Below are 24,712 nucleotides of genomic sequence, written 5' to 3'. Positions count from 1 at the left end.
ATGTGCTGGAGTTCCTTCAGGTTGGCTGGAGACTGATGGTGAACAGCAATTTTATAACAGATTTTGGTTGGGATTTAGAGTCTGGATCCTGACTCCAGGACATTGTTTTTTTTTTAATTCAAAACATTCCAACATGGCTTTTGCTGTATGCTTTGAGTAATTGTCCTGCTGGAATATATATTTTCTCCCAAGTGTAGATCTCTTGCAGACTACGGCAGCTTTTCCTCCAAGATCGCTCCAGACATTTTGACCACTATTTTGACAAGTATTCCAGACCCTGAAGCAGAGAAGCACCACACATTATTATGCTCCGGCCACCAAACTTCATGGTAGAGATAGTGTTTTTTTGATGATGCACAGAGTTAAGCTTGTATCTAGCATCAATACCAAAAGGTTCAATCGTGCTCTCTTCAGACCACAGAATCTTCCGCCACTTGGTATGTGGGTATGACAAACTTTAGGTGAGATTTCATTTGATTTGTCTTCACCAATTACTTGAAGATGATATTTATGCCCAGGCTATTGTTCCATGGAGAGTTTCTCCCATCTCCGCCATGTAAGTCTGTAATTCCATCAAAGTTGCCATAGGCCTGTTAGTGACGTTCCTAACAAGTGCATTTCTGGCAAGGATTCTCAGCTTTGGAGGAGAGCCTCTTCTAGACAAATTCACAGTTGTCCATTTCTTTAATATGGACTTGGTAATGCACTGTGGAATAGAAAATTCTTTAAAATCATCTATATCCTTCCGCTGGTGCTTTTCAATATCCATTCGTTATGTGACTGATTGCACCACGGTTTAGTTGGCTGTATATTAACAAAAGGGACGTCTTTTTGTTTGTATTTATGCAATACAGTTTTTGCATTTTTTTTTTTTTTTACATTTGTAATTCAGAAAACAATTGTTTTTTTTATATTTATTTTGACATTACAAATACTTTCTGTTGATCAGTCCTAAGAATTCAAAACTAGATCCATTTTGATTCTAGGATGTAAGAAATTTAAATGTGAAAATCAGCAAAGGGGTTGAATAAATATTCTTTATAACTGCTGTAAATCTCCAGCTCCACGTATTTGGAATCTACCATCCCTTGTAATGCGTGACGGATATGAGAAATTCTATGCACTCTCCTGCACTCCACTATAGGCATTTGGACAAGTACCCACAAGTGTAAGTTTAGAGACTATAGTAATACGCATACTGTATACCATGTGGTTTTATGATATATCCAGAAATGACATTAGCAGTTTGAAAACTTCTCTGTCTAGGCTTCTTTGCAAACAATATATAAACATATGATCATATAATTTACAAACATATGGTACAGTACATTGTGCCATATGTTTTCTTCAAGACACCTTTTTTTTCTGTGACTGATAAATTTGTGTCACTGGTTCTAAGAACATTGCTTATTTTATATTTACTGTGGGTGAATTGGTCACTGAGCCATGCTGTATCGTTACTACTGTACCACTTTGTCTTACAGCTCTACAGTGATCTGTAGTTCATAATAATTGCTCCCTTCTACTGCAGGGGTTTTCAGAGTTGTACTAAAAGCACCTCTCCAACAATTCATGTTTCCAGATCTCTTTAGATCACATGTGCCAGTTCGACTACATATTCATTCACATGCCTGCAAGCTATCCAGACCAAATTTGTGTTAGTTTGTGGACAGATTATATAGCACTTGGGTGATTTTTATTGTAGTTTAATTATGTTAGGGACCTATTTATGGTTCTCTTTTTATTTTTTTTTCATGAAAATACCAAGAAAACAGCTATTTTCAGGGGACAGACACGCATTGAAGTAACGTGCACATTTATTAACAGTGTTTTGCAGCAGATATCTGCTGCTTTGCATTCCTTTTCAAACTCTATAGCAGTCCCCATTGATGTCTATGGGGACTGTTATATTCCGCAATGTAACAAGATCCAAAAATGTGAACTTGTTCACGTTAATGTATGACAGCTCAAGCCATATATGTTACTTTTCAACTATGCCCCACAGAGCAGAGCTGAACATCGCATGTGTAGAGGGATCATATGATCCTGCCCTCTCACATGCCGCACGCCTCCTGAGATATGTTTGTGCACTTGCCCTAGGTTTTCGGACGGGGCATGCGCACATAGACTTTCAAGACTGCTGTGGATCCAACAGCAGTCTTCGGGAGAGAAGAGGCAGTGAAAAGGTGAGTTTGAACTTTGCAGGAACAGCAGTTTTTCGTGACTGCTGTTCCTGTTGAAGATTTTTAATAATTATGCACAATATTTCAACCCTTATTTATGGAAAGGTGATTGAAATCAATTGTGTATGAAATGCGGTCGTACATAAATAGGGGACTTTAAAGAGCAATCCATGTCTAAAGTGTTGTTTTTTTTGTGTGTGTGTGATGGTGACTAGTGCTAAAATGTTCTAAATGCTTATTCTACCATAAAGCTGAAAATTTCATTTTGGGGGAGAATCCCATAAGTTCCACAGTAAAGCAGAACATTACTTACATGTAGTTCAGAGTTCCACCCATTATGGCTGGTCCACCAATGCTTCCTTCTGGCAGTGTGTTGCCATGTCTGTATGATAAAAGCCTGCCTTGGCGGGAGCTAGGAGGGCATATGTGATCTACTGCAGAGGCACTGTGTCCTCCATATATGATGCAATGCTGGTAGGAGTGAGGAGAGCATTGCCAGATTACAGTAGAGGGCAGTGGACCCACCAGGAAAAGAGGAATGTCGAACCATGGTTTTGTAATATTCTGCATTATTGTAAACCCAAAACTGAATTTCAGGTAAAGTTATCCTTTAAGGGTCTGTTAATAGACTTTCCAAATATAGCGATTAAAGTTATTTAAAAAAGCTGTTGCAAGTAGCCATGTGCTTAGCATTACCATTAATATTAGCACATAAACTTATTGTTGCTGAATTGTGCTTGCCACTAAAGCTGGGAACACTACAGAAAATTACTGCAGATGAGTTATCTGTAAGGATTTTACCAACGACTGAAAATTCTGATGACCATGCAGATTCATATGTACACACTTACACGATTTACCTTCAGATCTGTGCTCTTCATCTGTCAAAACTATCTGCTGAAAAGATCATGACTACTGTAAACACTATGGAGATCTGCCTACACTGCTGGTCCTTTACTGCATACACACTTCCACATTTGCCTGACATTGTTCCATTGTTGATAGTGATTCTTAGTCAATTTATAAAATCAAATCAAGCTATACAATGTGTTTTGGTACGATAAAACATGATTGTGGGAGCATACACACTAATGCAATATCAGACCTAACAGTCTTTTATCGTGTGATTGGCAGGATAGTTGGTTGAAAAACCTGTAGTGTGTACCCAGCTTAGTAGCACAGATAAACATGTTTACTCTCAACTTCCCTTGTGTGTCTAGTCAATAGCATCTATGTGACAGATTGCTTAAACATCTTCAGATTGGATGGGAATAATCACATCAGGACAATGTATGTTCATGATTATATTAGTAAGAAGCATGTACGGAAAGGTATGAACTTTTCATTGTAGTGTTACTGTGGCCCTGCTGTCAACACTGTGCAACCTTTTCTTGTGTGTGAAATCTGCACATGAGCATTTACCATATGTCCAGGGTGTATTAGTCACACTACATCCGGATTCCAGTAGGGATGTGATGTTCCAGGAGTACAATACTACCACTGAAAATAAGCCAATTACAGTGGTTGTAAATTCAGAAATAAAAACAAACAACAAAACATTATTACTAAGTTGCTGAGGGTAAGTGCTGTAGAAGTGCTGCGTGTCTTGACTAGAAGTGCCTGCTAAATGTGTGCTTGTGGTGTCCCTATTCCACCCACCTCGTTAACACTTGCAGTGCTGCTTTCTAGACATTCCATCTGTTGACAATAATATTTAATGAATCAAGTAGATGGGAGAGTCATGGTGAATACAATGGTAAACAAATAAGTGACAGAAGGTCAGCCAAGTAGGTGGGAAAGGAGAGTCAATATTTGTAGTACTTTAACTGCACAAAGCACTTCAGATCAATAGAATTGTGAAATAAAAACAATTGTGCTATTAAAAAAAAAATCCCTTTTCTTTTCTAGTTATTTTACTGGAACTCAGTATGAAAGAGAAGAGAAATATATATTTTAATGGAACAACCCATGTTGGCAGAGGATTGGCCTGTTTTGGAGGCTAAGTGACTGGTTAAACGTCAAATTTTGCCATTCATGTGATGAAATCTAGTTATTCAACACGTGGACTGAGCAAGATTAGTTTTCATTTTCACTGGGATCTTTTAGGGCTGTCAGAAGATGACTGCACACAAAGGTTGACAGTCATTTTCTGATGCTGACTCACAGGAAGCTACAAGCAACTGTTGCTTTCCGTGAACAGTGGAAGAAGTAAGGTCGTTAATGGCCTCAGCTGTTACAGACCATTCTGCTTGTTAGCTGGGCATTGTCTGTTACATGGTCGGGGCGTTTCCTGCTTGTCAGCTACAATATTTCTGTGGCCCTAGGTGGGTTAGCATCCCATGAGCTGTTCACCACTGTCATATAAAATTCATGTGCGTTGCCAGTCTTGTATAATAATTTCATCTAGTGCATATAGGTGGCGGGACACCATTAGCGTTGTTGGATGACCAAATACACTGGATTTACCATCCATACTGATCTATATCTGATCTATCCTGATTGTCTGTCTTGTTGGGCTCATATGATTTTCATCCAACTAGGTCTGCACTGGCCTAATTTGCTGCAAAAAATTTAGGTAGTGAGTGAGCTAGTGAGGGTGTATCCTAGGCAAGGTAACTGATATGGAGTCAGATCAGTAATATTTATCAGAAAAGATTTAGTAGTTTTGAAAAATTGTCCTTTGGAAAATTCTTGTGGGCAAGGAATTTTGCATTTTACTTTGGAAGAATTTGGCTTTGTGTTTCACTTGGAATTCCCCCATCATGTTTGTTCTGCCTGGAGATCAAACCACACCACAGAACAGAATAGAATAACACCATCAGCGTTCCACCTCTTTGTATAGATTTTAAATACAGCATATGCAGAATTTACAAATATAGTGTGGATTGGCCATTTCGCGGAATGGCAAAGCAAAAGAGGGGTTTGTCCTCATTTAATCATATTTGTCCAGCTAATTTAAATAATTACACACACTCAAGGACTTGCTTGCTAAACCATATTCCATTTTCAGTGATCATAACTATTTTGAAAATTTGGCCACACTATTGGACCAGTGACAATAGTTTGTAACCTGTCCTGTCAAATTTGGGCATGATGTGCTGGATGCAGTGTTTGACCACCAATACACAAATATGTTCATCCACTTTGAATATTCACTGACTAAATTGCTCATTCGTGAATGATCATTTTTTTACATATGTAAGTAATTGAACACAGCTCTGTATAAGGTAATGTGAGCCATGTCACTTGCTGACCCTGATTTATCACTTGGCTAATAGAAGTCTTTTACAGGATATGCTGGGAACAAAGCTGTGTCTAGATAAATAAGGCTACGTCTGAAGAATTTTCCGACCGACCTGTTATCTCAAACGATTGTACTTACGACTGACGATTCATTCATACACACTGACACGATTTACCTTCAGATGTGTGCTCTTCATCTGGTCCTCTAGTCTTCAGAGAATGACAGCACAATATTAATTCATTCATTTTTGTCACATTGTCACTAATTAAAACGCCTTGTTAAAGCTATACGTTATGTCCTAACGAATTTTGTTAGCTTCTGTTACTCTGAAACAAAACATTCTGTCTCTCTACAGTTATTCACCGGGACTTTCATTGCTAGCATCAGCTGAAAAGAACATGACTCTGTAAACTCTATGGAGATCCTGAGCGTGAGTGCATACACACTATATGATCGTTCAGTGTTTGGTCAGAAAATGAAATAGTACGACCAACCCAATAAAACGATGATCGGCATTTTGGGATTACTTTAGCTCATCGTGTCACTATACACACTCACATGATATCCGATCAAACGGTCTGATGTCGGCTGATTGGAGGTTTTTCATGCAATCATCGGGCCATTGTGTACCTATCCTAACACTGTTATTTATCTTAACAAAACCCTATCTATTCTAAAGCTGGGTACTGTGCACAATACAGAAAATTACTGCAGATGCGATTTTCGTAATGATTGTACCAACAACTGAAAGCACCGATGAGCATGCAGATTCATGTGTACATACCTACATGATTTACATTCAGATCTGTGCTCTTCACCTGTCATCTGCGGAAAAGATTGTGGCTCTGCATGCTCTGTAGAGATCTGCCTACTTGGCCAGTCGTGAGTGCCATTTGCCTGACATCGTTCCATCATTGATAGAGCCTGTTAGTCAGTTTATAAAATCAAATGAAATGATACGATGTGCTTTGGAACGATAAAACATGATCGAGCGAGCATACACACTAATGCAATATCGGACCTAACAGTCGTTTCTCGTGCTATTGACAAGATAATTGGTCTAAAAATACCTGTAGTGTGTACCCATCTTTACTCCTTACAGCATTCATCTGCATCATTCTCTGGACTACTTCTGATTTGGGGATAACTCCTTTTTTCTGAGATGTGGGGCCCGAGTCATTAAGGCGAGCAAAACATTAAAATTAGTTACTTTGTACCTGGGCAAAACCATGTTGCATTGGAGGGGGAAGTAAATTTAAAATGTGGAGGCAGATTTATAGTTGGGATAGAGCATGTCCTAGATTAACTTTAAATTTCAGTGTAAAAATAAAACTGTCAAGTATTTGTGTGCTACATGAAAACAACTGTCGGTATTTATCTTAGGTGCAAAATAATAAACTAATTTGCACCCCTTACATTGTAACATGGTTTGTACCAGAGAACATATACTCCTTTTTTTTTGCTTTGCTTTCCTTAATGACTCAGGCCCGTGGTGTTTTCGACAGAGATTTGTCTTCTTCCAATCTATCAAGGACTTAAAGCGAGCTACCACTGACGGTGAACAGTTTTGCTGGGATTTACCATGGACTCAGGCAGTACAATTACTTCTACAGTCCCCTTATCGCTGTCACCATTTCAGGATGGTGATAGTAGGAAGTAACACATGAATAAATGCTTTATTTATTTAAATACATGGATATTTCTTCATGCACTGCGAAATAAAACTTTTCAACGTTGCTGACATGTCAATACTAATAAATTCAACACTGTCCCGAGAGTCCTTAACAGGAGACAGCTGAATATGGAATTTCACACAGACAGCCAGAATTGTGTGAAGGAGATTGTTGTACATAGATACAATCAGTATTCCATAAAACTCAGAAACCATACAAAACATGTTGGCAAATAAAGTCAGAAAGTGTCTGCAGATCAAAGTCCTCTGTGTGTTGTTGTATTCTGTCTGCAATAACAGGCTCCAGTGACATCATAAGATGTCATGCTGCACAGTATCAAATGGCCTGATCTTGTTAGATCTGCCCACTTAAGTTTATGTCCAAATTGGACAAGTGATGACTTCAAATGTTTTCAGAATGTTAATGTGTCTCTTGAATGTTTTAAGGCAATTTTTTTCTGTGAAGGGACGCGGAATTACCGTACTATTGTTAATAATGTGCCTCTATTACCGTAGTAACGGTAATAGTGCACGGCCCTCGTTGTTCTGAAAAACTTTGCGGGGAATTGAATTCCCCTTTGTTTGATGATTTGATGTACCTTGTAAATGGAAAGTTAGGCTTTACCTGAAGCTAAATTCAAATAATAAAAAAAACATTATGTAAACAACCGGTTAGTGGGAAAAAAAGCTATAATGCAGTATACATTGTTGCTAATGATGTATTTATTGATTAAAGTAATTGACTAGAGTAGCAGAAAAGACTTTCACAGAAATATGGCAGCAGTCTGCATGCTTTTAAGAAGTTAAAAGGAGGATAAAAACTTAAACATTACATATTTCTGCACATTTTAATGCACACTTACTGTTCCTTCCTGAATATAAATGATTGCACATGTCACATAAACTGTTTTATTTATTTTCCAATGTTTGGGGATACTTTAGTTGGAGTATTCAAACTTGATTGACTTGTTAGACCTTAAATTAAGCAAAGTAAGGACAATTCCAAAGTTGAATATATCATCTGACCCTCCTAACCTCTCAGCAACCATGAGCTGTTCTAACCAGCTGAGTGAGAACTTAAAATACATTGACTGTTACAAATTAGAGGAAGACTATAAAAAGATATCTAAATGCTCCCAGCCTGGAATTTCTACAGTCAGAAACATCATTCAGAAATATGCTAAGCAGAACCCACACTGCAGAGGGCCAGCAGGTAGGTTTTGCTGACACCAGAGTAGTGGCCCACAAGTACGCAGTACAGTGTTGCTTACACAAAAATGATCTGCATTGAAGAGTTTTCAATAGTATTTCCTTCCCCCCTCTTCAAAAAAGTAATTGTCTGAACTATGCAAAATATACTTAGAAAAGCCAGAAACTCTATGGAACAAAGTGCTGTATACTGATGAAACAAAATGTAACTTTTTGTCCACAACCACAAAATAAGCTTTTGGAGTAAAACAGGTGAAACATTTGCTGGAAACACCTGGCCAACCATTAAGCATGTTGGTGAATTCCATATGCATTAGGATTGTGTGGCAGCCAATGGCACAGGAAATACTTTCTTGGTGCAAGAAATAATGGATTCAACTAAATATTAACAAATCCTAGAAGTCCCAGAGTTGGTGAAGAAATTAAAGCTAAGATGAAGATAGATATTCCGTAAGACATCGATGCTAAACATACCTCAAAAATCAACCATGTAGTACTTAAACTTAAAGTTTTGAATTGATTTTCATAGTCCCAGACACATATTGCAGCATAACATTACGATACATAATGATGTATCGCAGATATTTACTATGTCGGGCTGCTCTGGGAGCCCCGGCAAAGATACTCCTGCCCTACCAAATAATTTTACTATTCACTGGTAGCCTAGCATTATAAGTGAAATATGGACCTGACCTGGTGGGAGATCATGCAAAGTGATTGCTGGCAAAAGCAGCGTCAACGCTGGAAATAATGTTGAGAGCGGGGAAAAAAAACCAATAAAGAAAAAAACACTATACCCCATAGAAAAAGAGCTTTTCATCCTTTGGCAAGTATTCCTGTAAGTGAAACATGCAGTTTGACCAGAAGTGCTGGAATTTTTGCATACAACTGTAAAACATAAACATATCTGTCTACAAAAGTGCGATGGGCCATACACGTGGAGAAACCTCAGTTTTCTCCATAAAATGTTCATCGCAGTATTTGCGAAGGATTCATTACCCATTTATCCTTTTTTAATTAAGACCCCATAAATTAATATGTAAACTGCTAAATTATCCAATATTCAAAGCTTAAAATCTCAGGATGGCTTTAGGTACCCAATCATTCAGGTACCCCTATAAACTTACATTTATGCAGCTGGAGCTTTTTACATATTTTGAATAGTGCCTTTTTTACCGCATATGCTCAGTTGATTATTAAGAAGCAAAAACCATCGCTGCAACAGGAAGAGCAGTTGGCAACCTTTTTCTCCTGAAAGAAGGAATTTATATTTTCATGTCCTTGGAAATGAAAAAGATTGAGACTCAGTCTCTGTTTCACTTCACTCTCCAGAAGCACTTTACTTGGTAAAACACATTTTTAGATTACTTTTGCAGAAACCTAAACATTCAAATTCTTACCTCTCAACTTTTAAAGTTGTGGAATTGAAACATTGTACACATGTGTTTATTCTTTCCACCATGATCACAAGGGTGATTTTGCAAACCAAAATTAGAGCGTGGCCATGTATGCACAAGGTAGACAAATCGGCAAATTTGTGCAAAATAGAATGCACTGTACGGACGCGTTTTCCAGGCCCTGGATTGACTTTCTTGCTGATTGTCTTGAGATTGTGTCTTAGGTCATGCTTTAAACCGTACAGTATTTCAACTACTATAAACTGTTCTGCCATTATTGTGGATTCTAGGCTTAAAATGTGAGATTTATAATTTAGGTAGAGCATGTACTAGATCAACTTTTGTGGGCAGATTCAATTCAGCCACGTTAGTCTAGAATTAATGCGGCGTTAGTACTATTACCTTTAATATAGTAATTTTAACCTGGATTTTTACTCTCAGCCCGAGAGGTGCGTGAAAATGAATCGGGCCCAAAATGTGGGTACAGATTTATAGTTTGTGTAGTGCATGTCCTAGATTAACTTCAGTGTAAAAATAAAGCTACCAAGTATTTGTGTGCTACATGAATAAACAGCCAGTATTTAACTCATGTGCAAAATAATAAACTAATTTGCACCCCTTGCATTGTAACTCGGTTTGTTCTGGAGAACATTTACTACTGTTTTCCCTTACTTTCCTTAATGAATCTCAGAATGTCTTGTGTGTGGTTTTCAGTGCTTTTAGATTGTACTTTCCTCTTATGCTTTTTGCCTTTATCTATTCTGCTATTAGTTTTCTAATGACTTTCAGGTCATAATGATACCTCCCTGCATACACTTTCTTTCAGCTACTCTGCTAGGCACAAGGGGAAAATGAAGAGTGTGTGATAAGGGAGGAGGAGTGAGCAAGGCCTTGCATGGCACATCCAAATGTTCAGCCTTCTCATTAAAGGAAGAGATTGATTTTTATATCTCGCTATGCTATATGGCAAATTATACAATTCTTCATTTATGTTTCTTCTGTATAGTTTTATTTGGTTCCTATAACTTATAATGACTCATACTTTTTGTCAAGTTGTCTCAGTATGACAGTATATACTGTACTTCAGCTTGACTTGCTGTTTTGCTCTGTTTGTAGTACCATCAGAGTGTAACATTATTAACATAATACTTAGGGACTTGGGGCTAGATTTACTAAGCTGCGGGTTTGAAAAAGTGGGGATGTTGCCTATAGCAACCAATCAGATTCTAGCTGTCATTTTGTAGAAGGTACTAAATAAATGAAAGCTAGAATCTGATTGGTTGCTATAGGCAACATCCCCACTTTTTCAAACTCGCAGCTTAGTAAATCTAGCCCTTAGTCATTAAGGAAATTATGGCAAAGAAAGGAGTAAATGTTCTCCGGGACAAACCATGTTACAATGTAAGGGGTGCAAGTGAGTTTATTATTTTGCACATAAGTTAAATACTGGATGTTTTTTCATGTAACACAAATACTTGATAGCTTTAATTTTACACTGAAGTTTAAAGATAATCTAGGACATGCCCTACCCCAACTATAAATCTGTCTCCACATTTTAACTTTACCTTCCCCTCTAATGCAACATGGTTTTGCCCAGGTGCAAAGTTATTCTTTTTTTTATGCTTTGCTCCCCTTAATGTCTCAGTCCCTAAATTTTGGGACACATCACCATGTCATCACCATATCTTTCTTTACTTTTTTTTTGTCTAAAGACATCCTTAATTTTTTCACTATCTGGGCATGTTTTTATTTTTTCGTTAAGCATGCATGCTTTTTTTTTTTTTTGTCATCATTTTTTTTATTCATTATGCATTTATCCATTTATTTTTTATTGTTAAGGAATCTATTTCTTTTCATATTATTCAGCAGTGGGCATTTTCTTTTTACTTGACGCATACACAGTGTTGGGGCAGGTGGGAGAAACCTGGAAGCTTTGCCTTTTGTCGAGGTGAACAGAAAAGGCTAACACTGAAGTTAGTTTTCGCCAGGGCAGTCTTTTATCAGAGACACTACGAAGAGCATCTCTTATCACTGTGAAAAACAGCGATCAGAGATGCGACCTTACGGGAAAAAATTTAATGATTCATAAATAGGCCCCTTAGTCAGGAACAACCTTCCTCCTCCCATAAGCGGTGGATCACCAAAGTTATGCTAGATGAGAAAAGAGGGTGTTGACTAAAGTTATTTGTTACTTTTAGAGTAAAGAAAGTCAGCAGTTGCCATTTGGCAGCTGTGTTTGCGGAGGTACTTGTTGATTAGAAAACCACTTTAAGTGAATTTCGCTGTCCACAAAGAATGTGCTGTTAAAGTAGACTTACGAAAACAGTGCCTTGCTGGGACTTGTAGTTCAACATGTAGAACCACAGGTGATTTACTGCGGTTCTAGGGCAATGAGTGTTGCAATTGGGATTTAATGCAATAACTTGAAGCTGTTCTCTGCCTTCAGATAGCTTTCATTTATAATTGTTTTTACACCTCCTAAAGCAGATTTGTGTCATATCCAAGAGTAACAAAATATAAATAAAACACAGAAAGCAATATATTGGAAAATGACTTTAAGACTTGTGCCTGACATAAATCTGTTTTTGCCATTTCTTGATTGGCTTTTGATGAACTGGAACCATAAATCTAAATGTCAGGATTGGATAGTGTAAAGCAATGTTTCCCAACTCCAGTCCTCAGAGACCCATAACAGTGCAGATTTTCCAGGTCACAAGTGAAATAATTAGGACCACCTGGGGATCTTTCAAAATGTGTCAGTTAGTAATGAATACACCTGTGCTCCAGCAAGGAGATATGGAAAACATGCACTGTTAGGGGTCCTTGAGGACTGGAGTTGGGAAACACTGGTGTAAAGGATGGGATTTATGTAAAGAGCAGTTAACTTTACTGAAAGTGGGATGTAATAAGCACATACAATATTTACCATTTCAGCAGATGAATATAAGAATGTCAGGGGAAAATACCATTTTATCCTGAGAATGAATTTACTTTTCTCTGCCATAAAATCTATTTCTACTGGCTGACCAGTGTCGGGAACAGTCAGAGATTAGTTTATATCCCAAAAAGTCTGACCTAGGGGTGTACAGCTGGCAATAGCTATATATAGAGACCTTAAGAAAGAGATTGACAGGAGACAGAAATAGCTAGGATGACGATGATAGGAGGTGAAATGGTAAACTAAGGGATACTAAAGAGGTTGATAAAACTGTGAGGAGGAAGAAATCCGAAGGGAACTGGCTCAAATGCAGAAAAAGAGAGTGTTAGAATGTTAACAGAAGAAGGTTAAAAATGGGAAGAGTTCTCACTAGAGAAATGGAGAAAACTGACAAGATGGTAAAATAAGTGAGTGAAAGAATGGACTGACACGGACAGATGGAGATCTTACAAATTATTTAAGAAACTTATTTAGTGTAGTTTAAAGTAATTTCTTATGTGCGTTCATTTGTTTGTTTTTCCGCGCCGCGAAAAGTTATTTGTTACTTTTAGAGTAAAGAAAGTCAGCAGTTGCCATTTGGCAGCTGTGTTTGCAGAGGTACTTGTTGATTAGAAAACCACTTTAAGTGAATTTCGCTGTCCACAAAGAATGTGCTGTTAAAGTAGACTTACGAAAACATTGCCTTGCTGGGACTTGTAGTTCAACATGTAGAACCACAGGTGATTTACCGTTATTACGGTAGTAGTTAGCTGGATTTCAGCTCGCGGTTCAGGGAGCTGCGAGCTGAAATCCAGCGACAAAATTACCGTATTAACGGTGATCCTTCTCATTTAGGCAGGGTTAAAAGTGTACTCTCAAAGCCTATTGAACACACTTTGATGTGTATAGACCAAAAGATAATGTAAGCGAAGAGTGCGAAGAGCGTAAGAGAGGTTGGAGGAGAATAGCCAGACTAGTTCAAGCTGACAGGAAGATGACTTTAATTAAAATAACCATGCATTACAATAGTGGTATGAAGTGAATGGATTACAGCAGCAGAAGAACACACCAAATTTCACTCCAGTCGGCTAAGAACAGGAAACTGAGGCTACAGTGGGCACAGGCTTGCCAAAACGGAACAGTTGAAGTTCGTAGAAATGTCACCTGTTCTGACGAATCTTGATCTCTGCTGTGACATGTAAATGGTAGGGTAATAATGACTGCATGGATCCATCCTGCTTTGTGTCAATGGTGCAGGCTGTTGGTAGTGGTGTAATGGTGTGGGAATGTTATCTTGGCACACATTGGGCCCCTTAATACCAATTTAACATTGTTTAAATTCCACAGCCTACCTGAATATTGTTGCTGACCATGTGCATTCCTCATTGACCACAGTCTAGTCATCTTCTAATGGCTGCCTGCAGTAGAAAGCTGGATCCATGAACATGACAATGTGTTCAGTGTACTCAAATGGCCTCCACAGTCACAAGATTTTAATCTAACAGAGCAGTGTTTGTCAAACCCAGTCCTCTGGACCCCTAACATTGCATGTTTTTCAGATGACAAGGAAAATAATGATACCACCTGTGGATCTATGTCAGTCAGTAATCAATACTCCTGTGCTAAAGCTAGAAGATATGAAAAACATGCACCTAGAGGACTAGGTTTAAAAACCACTGCAATAGAGCACAAAAATCCAGTAGTTTGAGACCCTTAGACCTCTACATTGCTGACTATGTTAGTGAGGATACATGATGATTATATTATAAAACCAATGTCCGTAAAAATTGGTGGCTGTAAGAAGTGTCAATAAAAATATATACTGTGTGTATATATATATTTTTTTAAACCTAACCTACCATGCTTACAGTGAGTTCTAATGAATCAATTTTTCCAGAAACTTCTGTAAACAAATTATTTATGATATTGAAATATTATTTGTACAGTTTCAGAACAGTTGTATTTGAATACAGTAATATGCAAGACTCATACTTGCTGATTTTTTTTTTTTTACTTCCCTTCTGGAATATCCTGGTGGAGATGTTCAAGTGGCAAGTGCAGGGAGCATGGTGATGCAATTCACATTATCTTAGCCCCATCCTGCCCACTTAACTAGGGATGTGGGAGAGTGGCCTTCTCTCCCAGGAGTCTAGGGAGACTACCTGAAATTTGGGAGTCTGCCCAATATTCTGGAAGAGTAGGCAAGTATGACATAAATCATTCTTCCCAACCGAATTTAGACGGGCAAAGTCCCAATTTGCGGGCTCTGTCCTGCCAGCCCGATCCAGACAGCTTTGTCCCACATGTAGAAAACTCATTCACTGCTGCTCTGCTTAGTAGATGGATGGATGGGTGTCGCTCGCACTGTTGTGCACGGCAATGGAGGTGTTGGTAGGGGAGGAGAGTAAGGGGCAGCCTAACACTTCTACTGGGCTAAGCACTCCCCTGGAGTGTGGCCATGCCCCATTATGATGTGGCCCTGCTCCCTGTCCTGATATCAGATACCCAAATGTGGGGATGTATGCATAAGTTGATCTTAAAACTTTGATTTCATAGATGAAAACATGAAATCACACAGATTATTATACCCTCAAATGCTGCTGTTGTGATGTTTCATGTAAATTGTTGTTTAAAGGAATGACTATCAAAGTAATATTATGTGTACACATAATAGTGAAAATTATAAAGTCATTAAAAATACATGGCATTATTTTTAAATTCACACATTTTTTGTATTGTCATGAAATCCTTCTTCTTTAGTTTCATGCTCTTCACAGAGATATAATAACAATGCAAATTTAAGTGTATGTGTGTGTATATATTATATACGCACACACTATATGGACAAAGGTATTGGGCCAAACCTGTTAATTATTGAATTGAGGCCGTTGCCAGAGGTGTATAAAATCAAGCACCTTGCCATGCAGTCTCCATTTGCAAACATTTATTTGCAAACATTTATGATACAATTGGACGTTCTGAAGAGCTCAGTTACTTCAAGCATGGTACTGTGATAGGATGCCACCTTTGCAATAAGACAGTTCGTGAAACTTCATTCCTCCTGGATACTCCACTTTCATCTGTAAGTGATATTATTAGAAAGTGGAAGAATTTAGGAACAACAGCAACTCAGTCATAAGGCGGAAGACCACATAAAATCACACAGTGGGGTCAATGACTGCAAAGACGCATGGTGTGTAAAAGTTGCCAACACTCTGCTGATTCCATAGCTGGAGAGTTATGAACTTTCACTGGCATTCATGTAAGCACAAAAACTATGCGATGGGAGCTTAATGGAATGGGTTTCCAAGGCTGAACAGCTGCATGCAAGCCTCACATCACAAAAACCTAATGCCAAGCGTCGGATGGAGTGGTGTAAAGCACACAGACACTGGACTATGGAGCAGTAGAAACGTGTTCTGTGAAGTGATGAATCGCGCTTCTCTGCTTGGTAGTCAGATGGGCGAGTCTGGTTTTGGAGGATGCCTGGAGAACATTACCTGCCTGACTGCATTATGCCAACTGTGAAGTTTGGTGGAGGAGGGATAAGGGTAAATGGCTGTTTTTTGGGGTTTGGGTTAGGCCCCTTATCTCCAGTTAAGGGCAATCTTAATGCTTCAGCACACCAAGTTATTTTGGACAATGCTATGCTTCCACCTTTGTGGCAACAGTTTGGGGAAGGCCCGTTTTTTATTCCAGCATGACTGTGCCCCAGTACACAAACCAATGACTACAAAGTAATGGTTTTGATTAGTTCGGTGTGGAAGAAAATGACTGGCCAGCACAGAGCCCTGACCTCAACCTCATCGACACCTTTGGGATGAACTGGAATGGAGATTGTGAGCCAGGCCTTCTTGTCCATCATCGGTGCCTGACCTCATAAATGCTCTTTAGTAAAAATGTTCACAAATTCTCACAGAAACGCTCCAACTTCTTGTGGAAAGGCAAGAAGAGTGGAAGCTGTTATCGCTGCAAGAGGGCGTACAACTCCATATTAAAGTATATGTATATTGAATACAATGACATTACAGTCCTTGTTGGTGTAATGGTGAATCATCCGAATACTTTTGTCCATACAGTGTGTGTGTGTGTGTGTGTGTGTGTGTGTGTGTGTGTATATATATATATATATATATATATATGTGTGTACAAAGGTGCTTGCTTTAATCTGTCTACTCATTTGTGTACCCAACAGGTTACTCAACCATAGAAATTTAAAGTTTGACATATTCCATTACCTTAATAATATTTTTCATTATCATCATTATTATCCTATTTTAGCTAAGTGGGGTTGGTCCTAATAAAGGACAAAATGAGCTTCTATTCCCCGAGGAAGAAAGACGTTTAAAAAAGACATTGCTAAACTAGTATAACAAACATTGTCAAATGTAATCTTTCTGTAAAATTCAAGAAATAGTATTCATATTTTTTATTTTTTTAATGCAGTAGCTAAATGTTATTGTGATACTCCTCTGTAGTGTGAGATTGTAATGGTCACCAGTAGGTCAGCCATTGTATCCAGGATAGTCCTGGTTTTCTGACTCTTAACAAACCTCTTGCCCATAGATCTAAAATGCCTATTTATCAAGCCCTAAATCATGCGGAATTACCCTCTTTCGCATAGTTTAGGCATTTTTAAGTAAATTAACATTTTTTTTAAAAAAAAAAACATTTAGGAGATCTATTGCATTAGGCAAATTACTGCTTAATACCATAGGGCCTGATTCATCAAGGTACGCAAACGCATACGCATCTGCTAAATGGGACTTGAGCTACGTAAAACACCACATACGCAGCGCAAACAGAGCAGATACGGCACTCAAAGTCAACTCAATCTCAAACTCCAACGCAAATATAACGGTTTGCGTCACTCAAAGTATGAAACACAGATGCGTATGCGTTTGCGTACCTTGATGAATCAGGCCCATAGTTCCCACAATACTCAATGTGCAAATGTATTAAGCTCCAAAAAGTTTAGCTTTTCGAGACTTGAACCTGATGCCCAATGCCACCTGAGGATGGTGTTAGCCATTCAATCTTATGGGTAGAGCATTTCGGTAGAGGGATCATCGGTTCCTTGTTCGCAGCTTTTCTGCTCTCCTTGGTGTTCATTTATGTAAATTACCTCTTTGCATGTGCAACCTTGGGTCAAGCATGCGCAGTAAAGACTCCGGGTCAGAACTCTGAGTTAACTTTAGAGAGCAGTCATCGCAGGGACAGCTTCCTGTCAGATGCGCTGTCCCTACATGACTTCAATAGTAAATTGGCACGTTAATTTATCTGTGATTGCTGCAATGACAGATGACAATTAATGGGGCAAAGGTGGGATGCCTAATAAATAGGCCCTTAATGTGTTCATGAGTTCTCTGTTTCCACCAGGTCTAATGTGAAACTGGTTGTAGCCAATATAGCTACAACCAGTGACCAATGAAAGGGAGAGAAAGATCAGATAGGCCAATTGGCACACTGGCTTGTACTAGAGATACTTAGGCTCGCTTTTTTGAAAACCGAGCCCACCCGAACTTTAGGGGATTCGAGTAAGCTCGCGAGCCAGCTCGGTATCTCCGCGCATTCTCGGATCTGAATCAAGGCCAAACATCATTGTTGCTTTTTCGGATCTTGCGGGTTTTGGATTCCATAAGTACCTCCCTCTTCAGGAGATCCAGCGCCATTGCTCACACAGAAACAGGGGTAGCAGTGTTCTTCTCACTCTCCAATGCCATTGCTCATACAGAAACTGGAGGGGTAGCAGTGTTCTTGTCACTTCACAAAAATTTACTGGAAATTATTGGAAATTAATGTTTTTGAGGTTAATAATAATGTAGGGATAAAATAAGAGCCAAATTATGTGATTTTATTAAAAAAAAAAAAAAAAGGGATTTGTAGAAAAAAAACGGGAACCACAACACACAAGGGTTGTTTTGCCAAAACCAAAACACGAAGTTAGTCCAGATCCAAAACCAAAACCAAACACGGGAGTCAGTGAACACCTCTAGCTTGTACTAGTAGCAGTGGTAGTATTATGTAGCATGTTTATTTTAGGATCTATGTTTTCATACTATGTCTGCAATATTTTACATTGTTTACTTGTTAATGGATTTATTTGGAAGATTATTGTAGTGTCATAATTAATATGAATATATTACAATATTGCTGAGTTCTCATTTCTTTGTGCAGGTTCTCTGACGTCCATTGACATCTGTGTAAGTCTTGACTAAGCAAATGCACCCTGAAAGCAAACTGGCCAATCATGGAAAGGCATCCAGCAATGGTGGACAATCACAGCTCACAAATGTGAACCAGGGGCCTAAAGGGACAGGGCTGCTCGGCCCCAAAGCTAATCACATGTCCCCAAGTGGTGTGGGCCTTAAGACCACACAAAACCAGGGTCCAAACCATGGCAAAGGGCAGAGAGATTCAGCTGGAGAGGCCGGAGAGCAGAGAGAGCCGGGAACTCCTTCAGTGGAACCAGAACCGAAAGGTGAGATACACAATATAAGTGCCGCTTAGGGGATTTTAGTGTTTGACTAGGTACTGAATATAGACAAACCTATTTATAAAACTATTTATAGTATTAGGCTTTTTATGTATTGTAATGTTAATTAGAGTAACAGTTTCTTGTTTTCTAACAAAATATGGTTTAAGTGCAGGGTATTCTGTCACATTTGAGATACTATATATATACTTGATGATATATGTAACCAATACTAGTGTAATCTAGGCTTGTGGCTTTGCAGCTACACAACTGGTTAGCCATGGAATGTCATAAAACGTTGAGCAGGGACATAAAATTCTGTTGGTTGGTTTTGCCTTTTGTGATCTTACAGTAATATACAGGAAAACAATAGTCTTGGCTAGTAAAGCCAACAAGTTTCAGGATTTCTCTTCTTCGGGTCTTCTTAAAAATGACACATTTTGGAGAGAAAAACTTTGAGTATAGTTCATGTAGAGGAGGTGTCATCCTAATACTGTGTATAATAATTAGCACTTCTTAAGCACTTGTAATTAAGTTTTTTTTTTACTGTTTCAATGGGTTTAGCTCTTCCATGCACTGTTCCAGGAGAATTAGCCCCCCGTAGCAAGAGGCGTTGTGTCTTGGAACGGAAGCAGCCATACAGTGGAGATGAGTGGTGCTCAGGACCAGACAGTGAGGAGGATGAGAAGACTCTTGTGGTTCCACACAGTAAGTGAATTCTTTGCCTCTTCATGGGTACACTTAGTAGGAATAATTTAATGGTGATTTTTAAAAATAACTCCACAGATGAAATTATCAGTCCAACTGGTGCTATAAATTGATGTAACAATATTTTTAGATAAAAGGTAAAAATGTGACATTGGAAACTAAAACATAATGTATACATATAGTTACAAGTGTATATTTAGATTGAGGTGTCTAGTTATTAATATTGGGCGATTATGGAAGATTTATCGCCAAATTTAACTGTAAAAGTTAGCCAGGGCAGCTGAGCCATGCTCCATTCCCCAGCGATACTGACTGGCAACATTGACAAACCTCTCGCCGTTTTACCAGCCAGTGTGGTGTCTCTCTGAGCATGCATGGGTCACACATGCGCGTGGACAGGCTTCCAGTTCCACTTTCGCCAAAATTAAAATAATAAAATAGTAAAATTAAGCAACTTGCTATTTATTTCAATAATGAAGCATTTTTTCATGTTTAGATAGCCTGCTATTGCCAATCTGAGGTGGCAATAGCGATAGGACAACAGCGATGTTACTAGTACTCTCTTTGCATGGGTATTCCCTGTCTAAAATAGTACTGGCATTGGTCTTCACTGGCCAGTGACCGTTGTTAAATATGGGAAGCTCTAAATCTGATTTAAACTTCAGGTTTTTCTCCCTTTGATACATAGGGAGACCCTTAAAGTCTCTCCTCTTAAGTTGTTGCTGAACACTGCCGCCATCTGCTGGCTAGTATGAGCATTTCCTAAAAGAGATATTATTTGGCAGTATTTCAGTGTCTATTGCAAAATATTTTGCATGTATCTATTTTTTCTCCCCCCTCCTTACTGTTTACTCATTTCCAAACGCTTTTGTTTATCCCTGTAATATTTTTTAAGTGTTATACTTTTGCCCACCATTTTTATAATGCTTTTATGAATGTCTCTGATTTTATCTACTTCCACTTTCTTGATTTAATTGTCTTGTTTTCTTTTTCACCTGTTTTCATTTGATTTAACTTTTCTTTTGTATCTTTATGCCTGTCCCTTCTCTGTTTTCCTTTTGTATTATTTTCTCTATCCACCTTGATAGACTGTAATGCTGGTGATTCTGTGATGTCCGCCTCCACAGTGCCAGGATCAGGATCTGCTTCCCTTCCAGGACTCAATGACTCCAGCTCTTCCAGCACGCCACATGGGGCTGGCCAAAGTCTGCTTGGTGAGGGAGGAGGGCCAGGAGGCCCATCTAAGACTCCCTCCCAATATGTTTATGTCTTCACAACATATTTGGCAAACACGTGAGTGCTGTTTTCCCTGCTAGGTAGCCATAGAGCGATCTCCTCCATAACACTCAGCAAGTAAAATAACAGTACAAATACAATACAATAATACAGAAATAAAACTGTTAGGACACAATTTTAAATCAATAAATAAAACAATTGAATGTCAATGAATTTCAATTCAAATTCAATGATTGTTTCAGAATGGTTTATGCCTTCCTAATTCTATGTTAATGGACAACTTAAAGGATCCGAAAGACATTTTTTTTTAAGAGAGTTTAATTACATCCATATCATCAATAGTTTATTATGGACAGTTGAATAGTAATAATAAGGGATCATTATACCAGAAACACAATTTGAACCAGTGTACAACATTTACAGTGCTTCAGATAAGCAAATAGATGTATACACCTAGGTATATAAAAAAAATGATTGCGGTAACTTAATGTTGAAATGCAACTCCATGTCAATTCCCTATGGCTGTAGTGCCTGGGCTGCCCTATGCTCATATGCTTGTAACGCTCCCTAGCCTTCCATGCCAGGCTAATACGCTGGAGGTGAAATCTAACTCGACCTTATTTAAAAATTCGACTTCCTTCATCCCACCCACTAATGTTTATGCTCCTGTATTTTCTAAACTCCGCGTCATGACAATCTATGTCACTCATTTCATTTTTGTTAAAGTCAGAACTGTATAGCGGAACAGAGGAATGAACAAGCGCTTCTGAGGGTGGAGGGGAGGAAGCTGTCAGCCTATGCCTGTCTCACCAACTCACATATAATCATCAAGCCCCCGCCCAAGGATGACTCAATGTCTTCAGCCTTTACCATGGGAAAACAACAAGATTAAAACCTTACTACATTTTTCTTCCATGTTTTCTTTTTACTTTGTTGAAAAACTTTTATCTTTTAAACGAAATTCATTTTTTACCTCTCCCATCACAATTTTGCACAACCCAATATTTTGTGCCCCCCAAAAGCCTTGCTCCTTATGCTGCCAGCTAGCCAGCATATTTGATAATCAGGCCCTGAGTAGCACTCATTCTTCATGCCTGGGACCCCAAGAGTTAGTGTGCCCTTTTGTCTAGTATAATTGTGCCATTGTTTTGACACCCCTGGTTCCCAGTATAATGCATTGCATATAACAATCAGGGGACCATAAAACTAGATTCATAGACCCCATCTGGGGTCCTGACCCCACAGGTTTGTGCACATTTTTCCTATGAGATGTGTCAATGCACCAACTTCCAAATTAAACTGAGTTCATGGAGGCTATGATAGTAGAATTATATAGCTGCTCTCGCTGGCTATTTGGTATGGCATTCATAGGAGGAAAATGAAAGATCGTTTTGTTGCAATAAATAACAAACCAAAGTAAAGTTGTTGAGCACAATTACTTTACGACAGTAGGTTGTGCTGACAATACCACATATGCTTTTATTATTAGCACACCCCTACCTAATGGCATTTTGCTTATTGGAATGGCTTTCCCTAAAGGAAAATGATGAAAAATAGTCTTGTTGCCATGAGTCACATGTCACAGTCAAATTGTTAAGCACCATTGAGTTGTACTATAGCATTGGGTTTTATGCTGCTGATTTCAGCTGAGGCATAGATGAACAGCACTCATTGTCAGATTTGTGTGTAGTACGTCACCTATACCCAATAGCATTACACTGACTGGATCACCTGCCAAATCAGTGTTGCCCCAAAATGTGCATTATTTGCTATAGTTGTGGTGGCAACACTAATGTTACAGGTTTAGCATAAAGGTGCTTAACAATTTTTGACTTATGGCCACAACAACTACGTCATTTACAACATCAATTTTTGTTGTGCACAACTTTTAGAAATGTTCCATTGCCTCTGGCTAGGCATGAACTACTAGTAACATGTTTGATATGCTCAGAAGTGATTTCCCTACAAATAAAGGTATTTTTGGAACTCACAATAAAAAAAGGAGATACATTTGTTGGCATATATCCTATTACACTTTAATTTCAAGTGATATTCATTTTACATTGCTTCCTCTTACCTTAATTTTTTTCCATACAGGGCTGCCGAAGCTGTCTTACAGGGCCGTGCAGATTCCATCCTGCTCTATCACCAGCAGAATGTACCCCGAGCAAAACTTGATGAGGTATATTAACCTGGTCATTCAACATGCCAAATGCTTTCTTTATCCATTAATATCATTGTAAGCATACTGACAGCGGACAGTAATGAAAAATTGTGTTATGTCATGAAGTCATGTTACAGACATATTACATACAATATTCAAGAAATGAAAAAGGACTAGAAAGCGTTTGCTTATTGAAGCCTCACTTACATCTTTAAGACATGAGAGGGGATATTGGTTCTGTATTAAATTCATGTAATATATATGGACAAAAATTTTGGACATTTAGCTTTTTTTGCATTGGTTGTATGGGCAAATATAGATGAGCTTTTCCTGTGTTTATGTGCCTGGATGGAGCAAAAGCCATACTGTTAGATGAATTAATAATTGACCTTAAGTATATCTATAACTGGCCACCTCCCAGGAAGTATAAAAAAAAATCAAGTAGTTTAGCAGACATAAAAAAAGGCACTAGAGCAACCCATTAAACAGGGAATGCCTTCCAGTATATACACAATTCTAACCCTTTGAAGCTCCCTTAAATATCTCGCCCCACAAATCTGTCTCCAATAAGGAGCAATATTAGGTTCATTACTGCAGTTAGCCCACATTCAGAAAGGAATACCCTGATCTGCTAAACCTCTTTTAATGGGTGTAGTATGTATTTCCGACGCAAATAATACTGACACTAAAATGCCAACATTTAATATACCTAATTAAGTAGGAAATACCTAATGTTGACATACAAAAAATACAGACAGCCTAATTACCTACATGTAAGAAATCTTGCCACATAGAAAATACTGACAGTGTGATTGCCGACAGTGAAAATGCCAACAATCACACTGCCGACATTAAGAGGGCAATGTGAACGAGTCCGGGGGCTATATACTGTTAAAAATCCCTATAAACAGTATTAACCCTAGTGCTGCCCGCCTACTGCTGGTATTTGTGAAATTGGGGGGTGAGTGGGATTCCCTCAGATTTCATGAAAATCAGCACTAGGCCAACTAGCAAGGGTGGGTGGCACGATAGCAGAGGAACACGCCTCAGGGGTCCGTCTGCCATAATGACTACCAACCCCTGGCTGTTCAGCACGGGTCTGGATTCCCTAGGGAGTGGGTTCTGCAAAAAAAATTGTACAGGGCCCTCCCTTTAGGAAGAACCAGCCCTGTGGTGAAAGCACTAGGTCTCTTCCTACACTCCTGCGGCGGTGGGAGTAGGGTAATAAAGTGAAAGGATAGAATGAAAAAGTATAAAACACCATTTTAGGGCTGCCATTAACAGTCTGGGCATGCTAGTGCTTGTAAAACTACAACCACCAGCATACCCAGGGCATGCTAACACTTGGAGAACCTCAAAGTAAAATGTTAAATAAAACACAATACCCTCTTTAATACCACATTACTGTAATAAGTACAAAAAAACCCTTAAATCACACACCCCTCATTCTAACCACTTAGCACGGTGGCTAAGTGGTTAGCACTTCTGCCTCACAGCGCTGAAGTCA

The 24,712-nt window shown here is 38.7% G+C and overlaps 1 protein-coding gene across 6 annotated transcripts in view; it reads left to right on the top strand.

Moving 5' to 3' along the window:
• BCL9L (BCL9 like) overlaps positions 1–24,712 on the top strand; it is a 37,223-nt gene that overhangs the window by 5,242 nt on the left and 7,269 nt on the right. For 2 of the 6 annotated variants that reach the window (XM_075190490.1, XM_075190487.1), the window contains exons 2-5: positions 18,800–19,103; positions 19,683–19,805; positions 20,894–21,098; positions 23,139–23,223. In XM_075190490.1, coding sequence (XP_075046591.1) covers positions 18,845–19,103; positions 19,683–19,805; positions 20,894–21,098; positions 23,139–23,223 — 672 coding nt within the window. In that variant the 5' untranslated portion in view covers positions 18,800–18,844. Of the gene's footprint in view, positions 1–5,782; positions 5,858–18,799; positions 19,104–19,661; positions 19,806–20,893; positions 21,099–23,138; positions 23,224–24,712 lie in introns of those variants that run through there. The other 4 variants (XM_075190489.1, XM_075190485.1, XM_075190486.1 and 1 more) reach the window with 3 other exon arrangements.

Source organism: Mixophyes fleayi, chromosome 11, assembly GCF_038048845.1.
Source record: "Mixophyes fleayi isolate aMixFle1 chromosome 11, aMixFle1.hap1, whole genome shotgun sequence".
NCBI classification, from domain to species: Eukaryota; Metazoa; Chordata; class Amphibia; order Anura; family Limnodynastidae; genus Mixophyes; species Mixophyes fleayi.
Note: the sequence above shows the minus strand (reverse complement) of the source record. Positions and strands in the feature narration are given on the sequence as shown.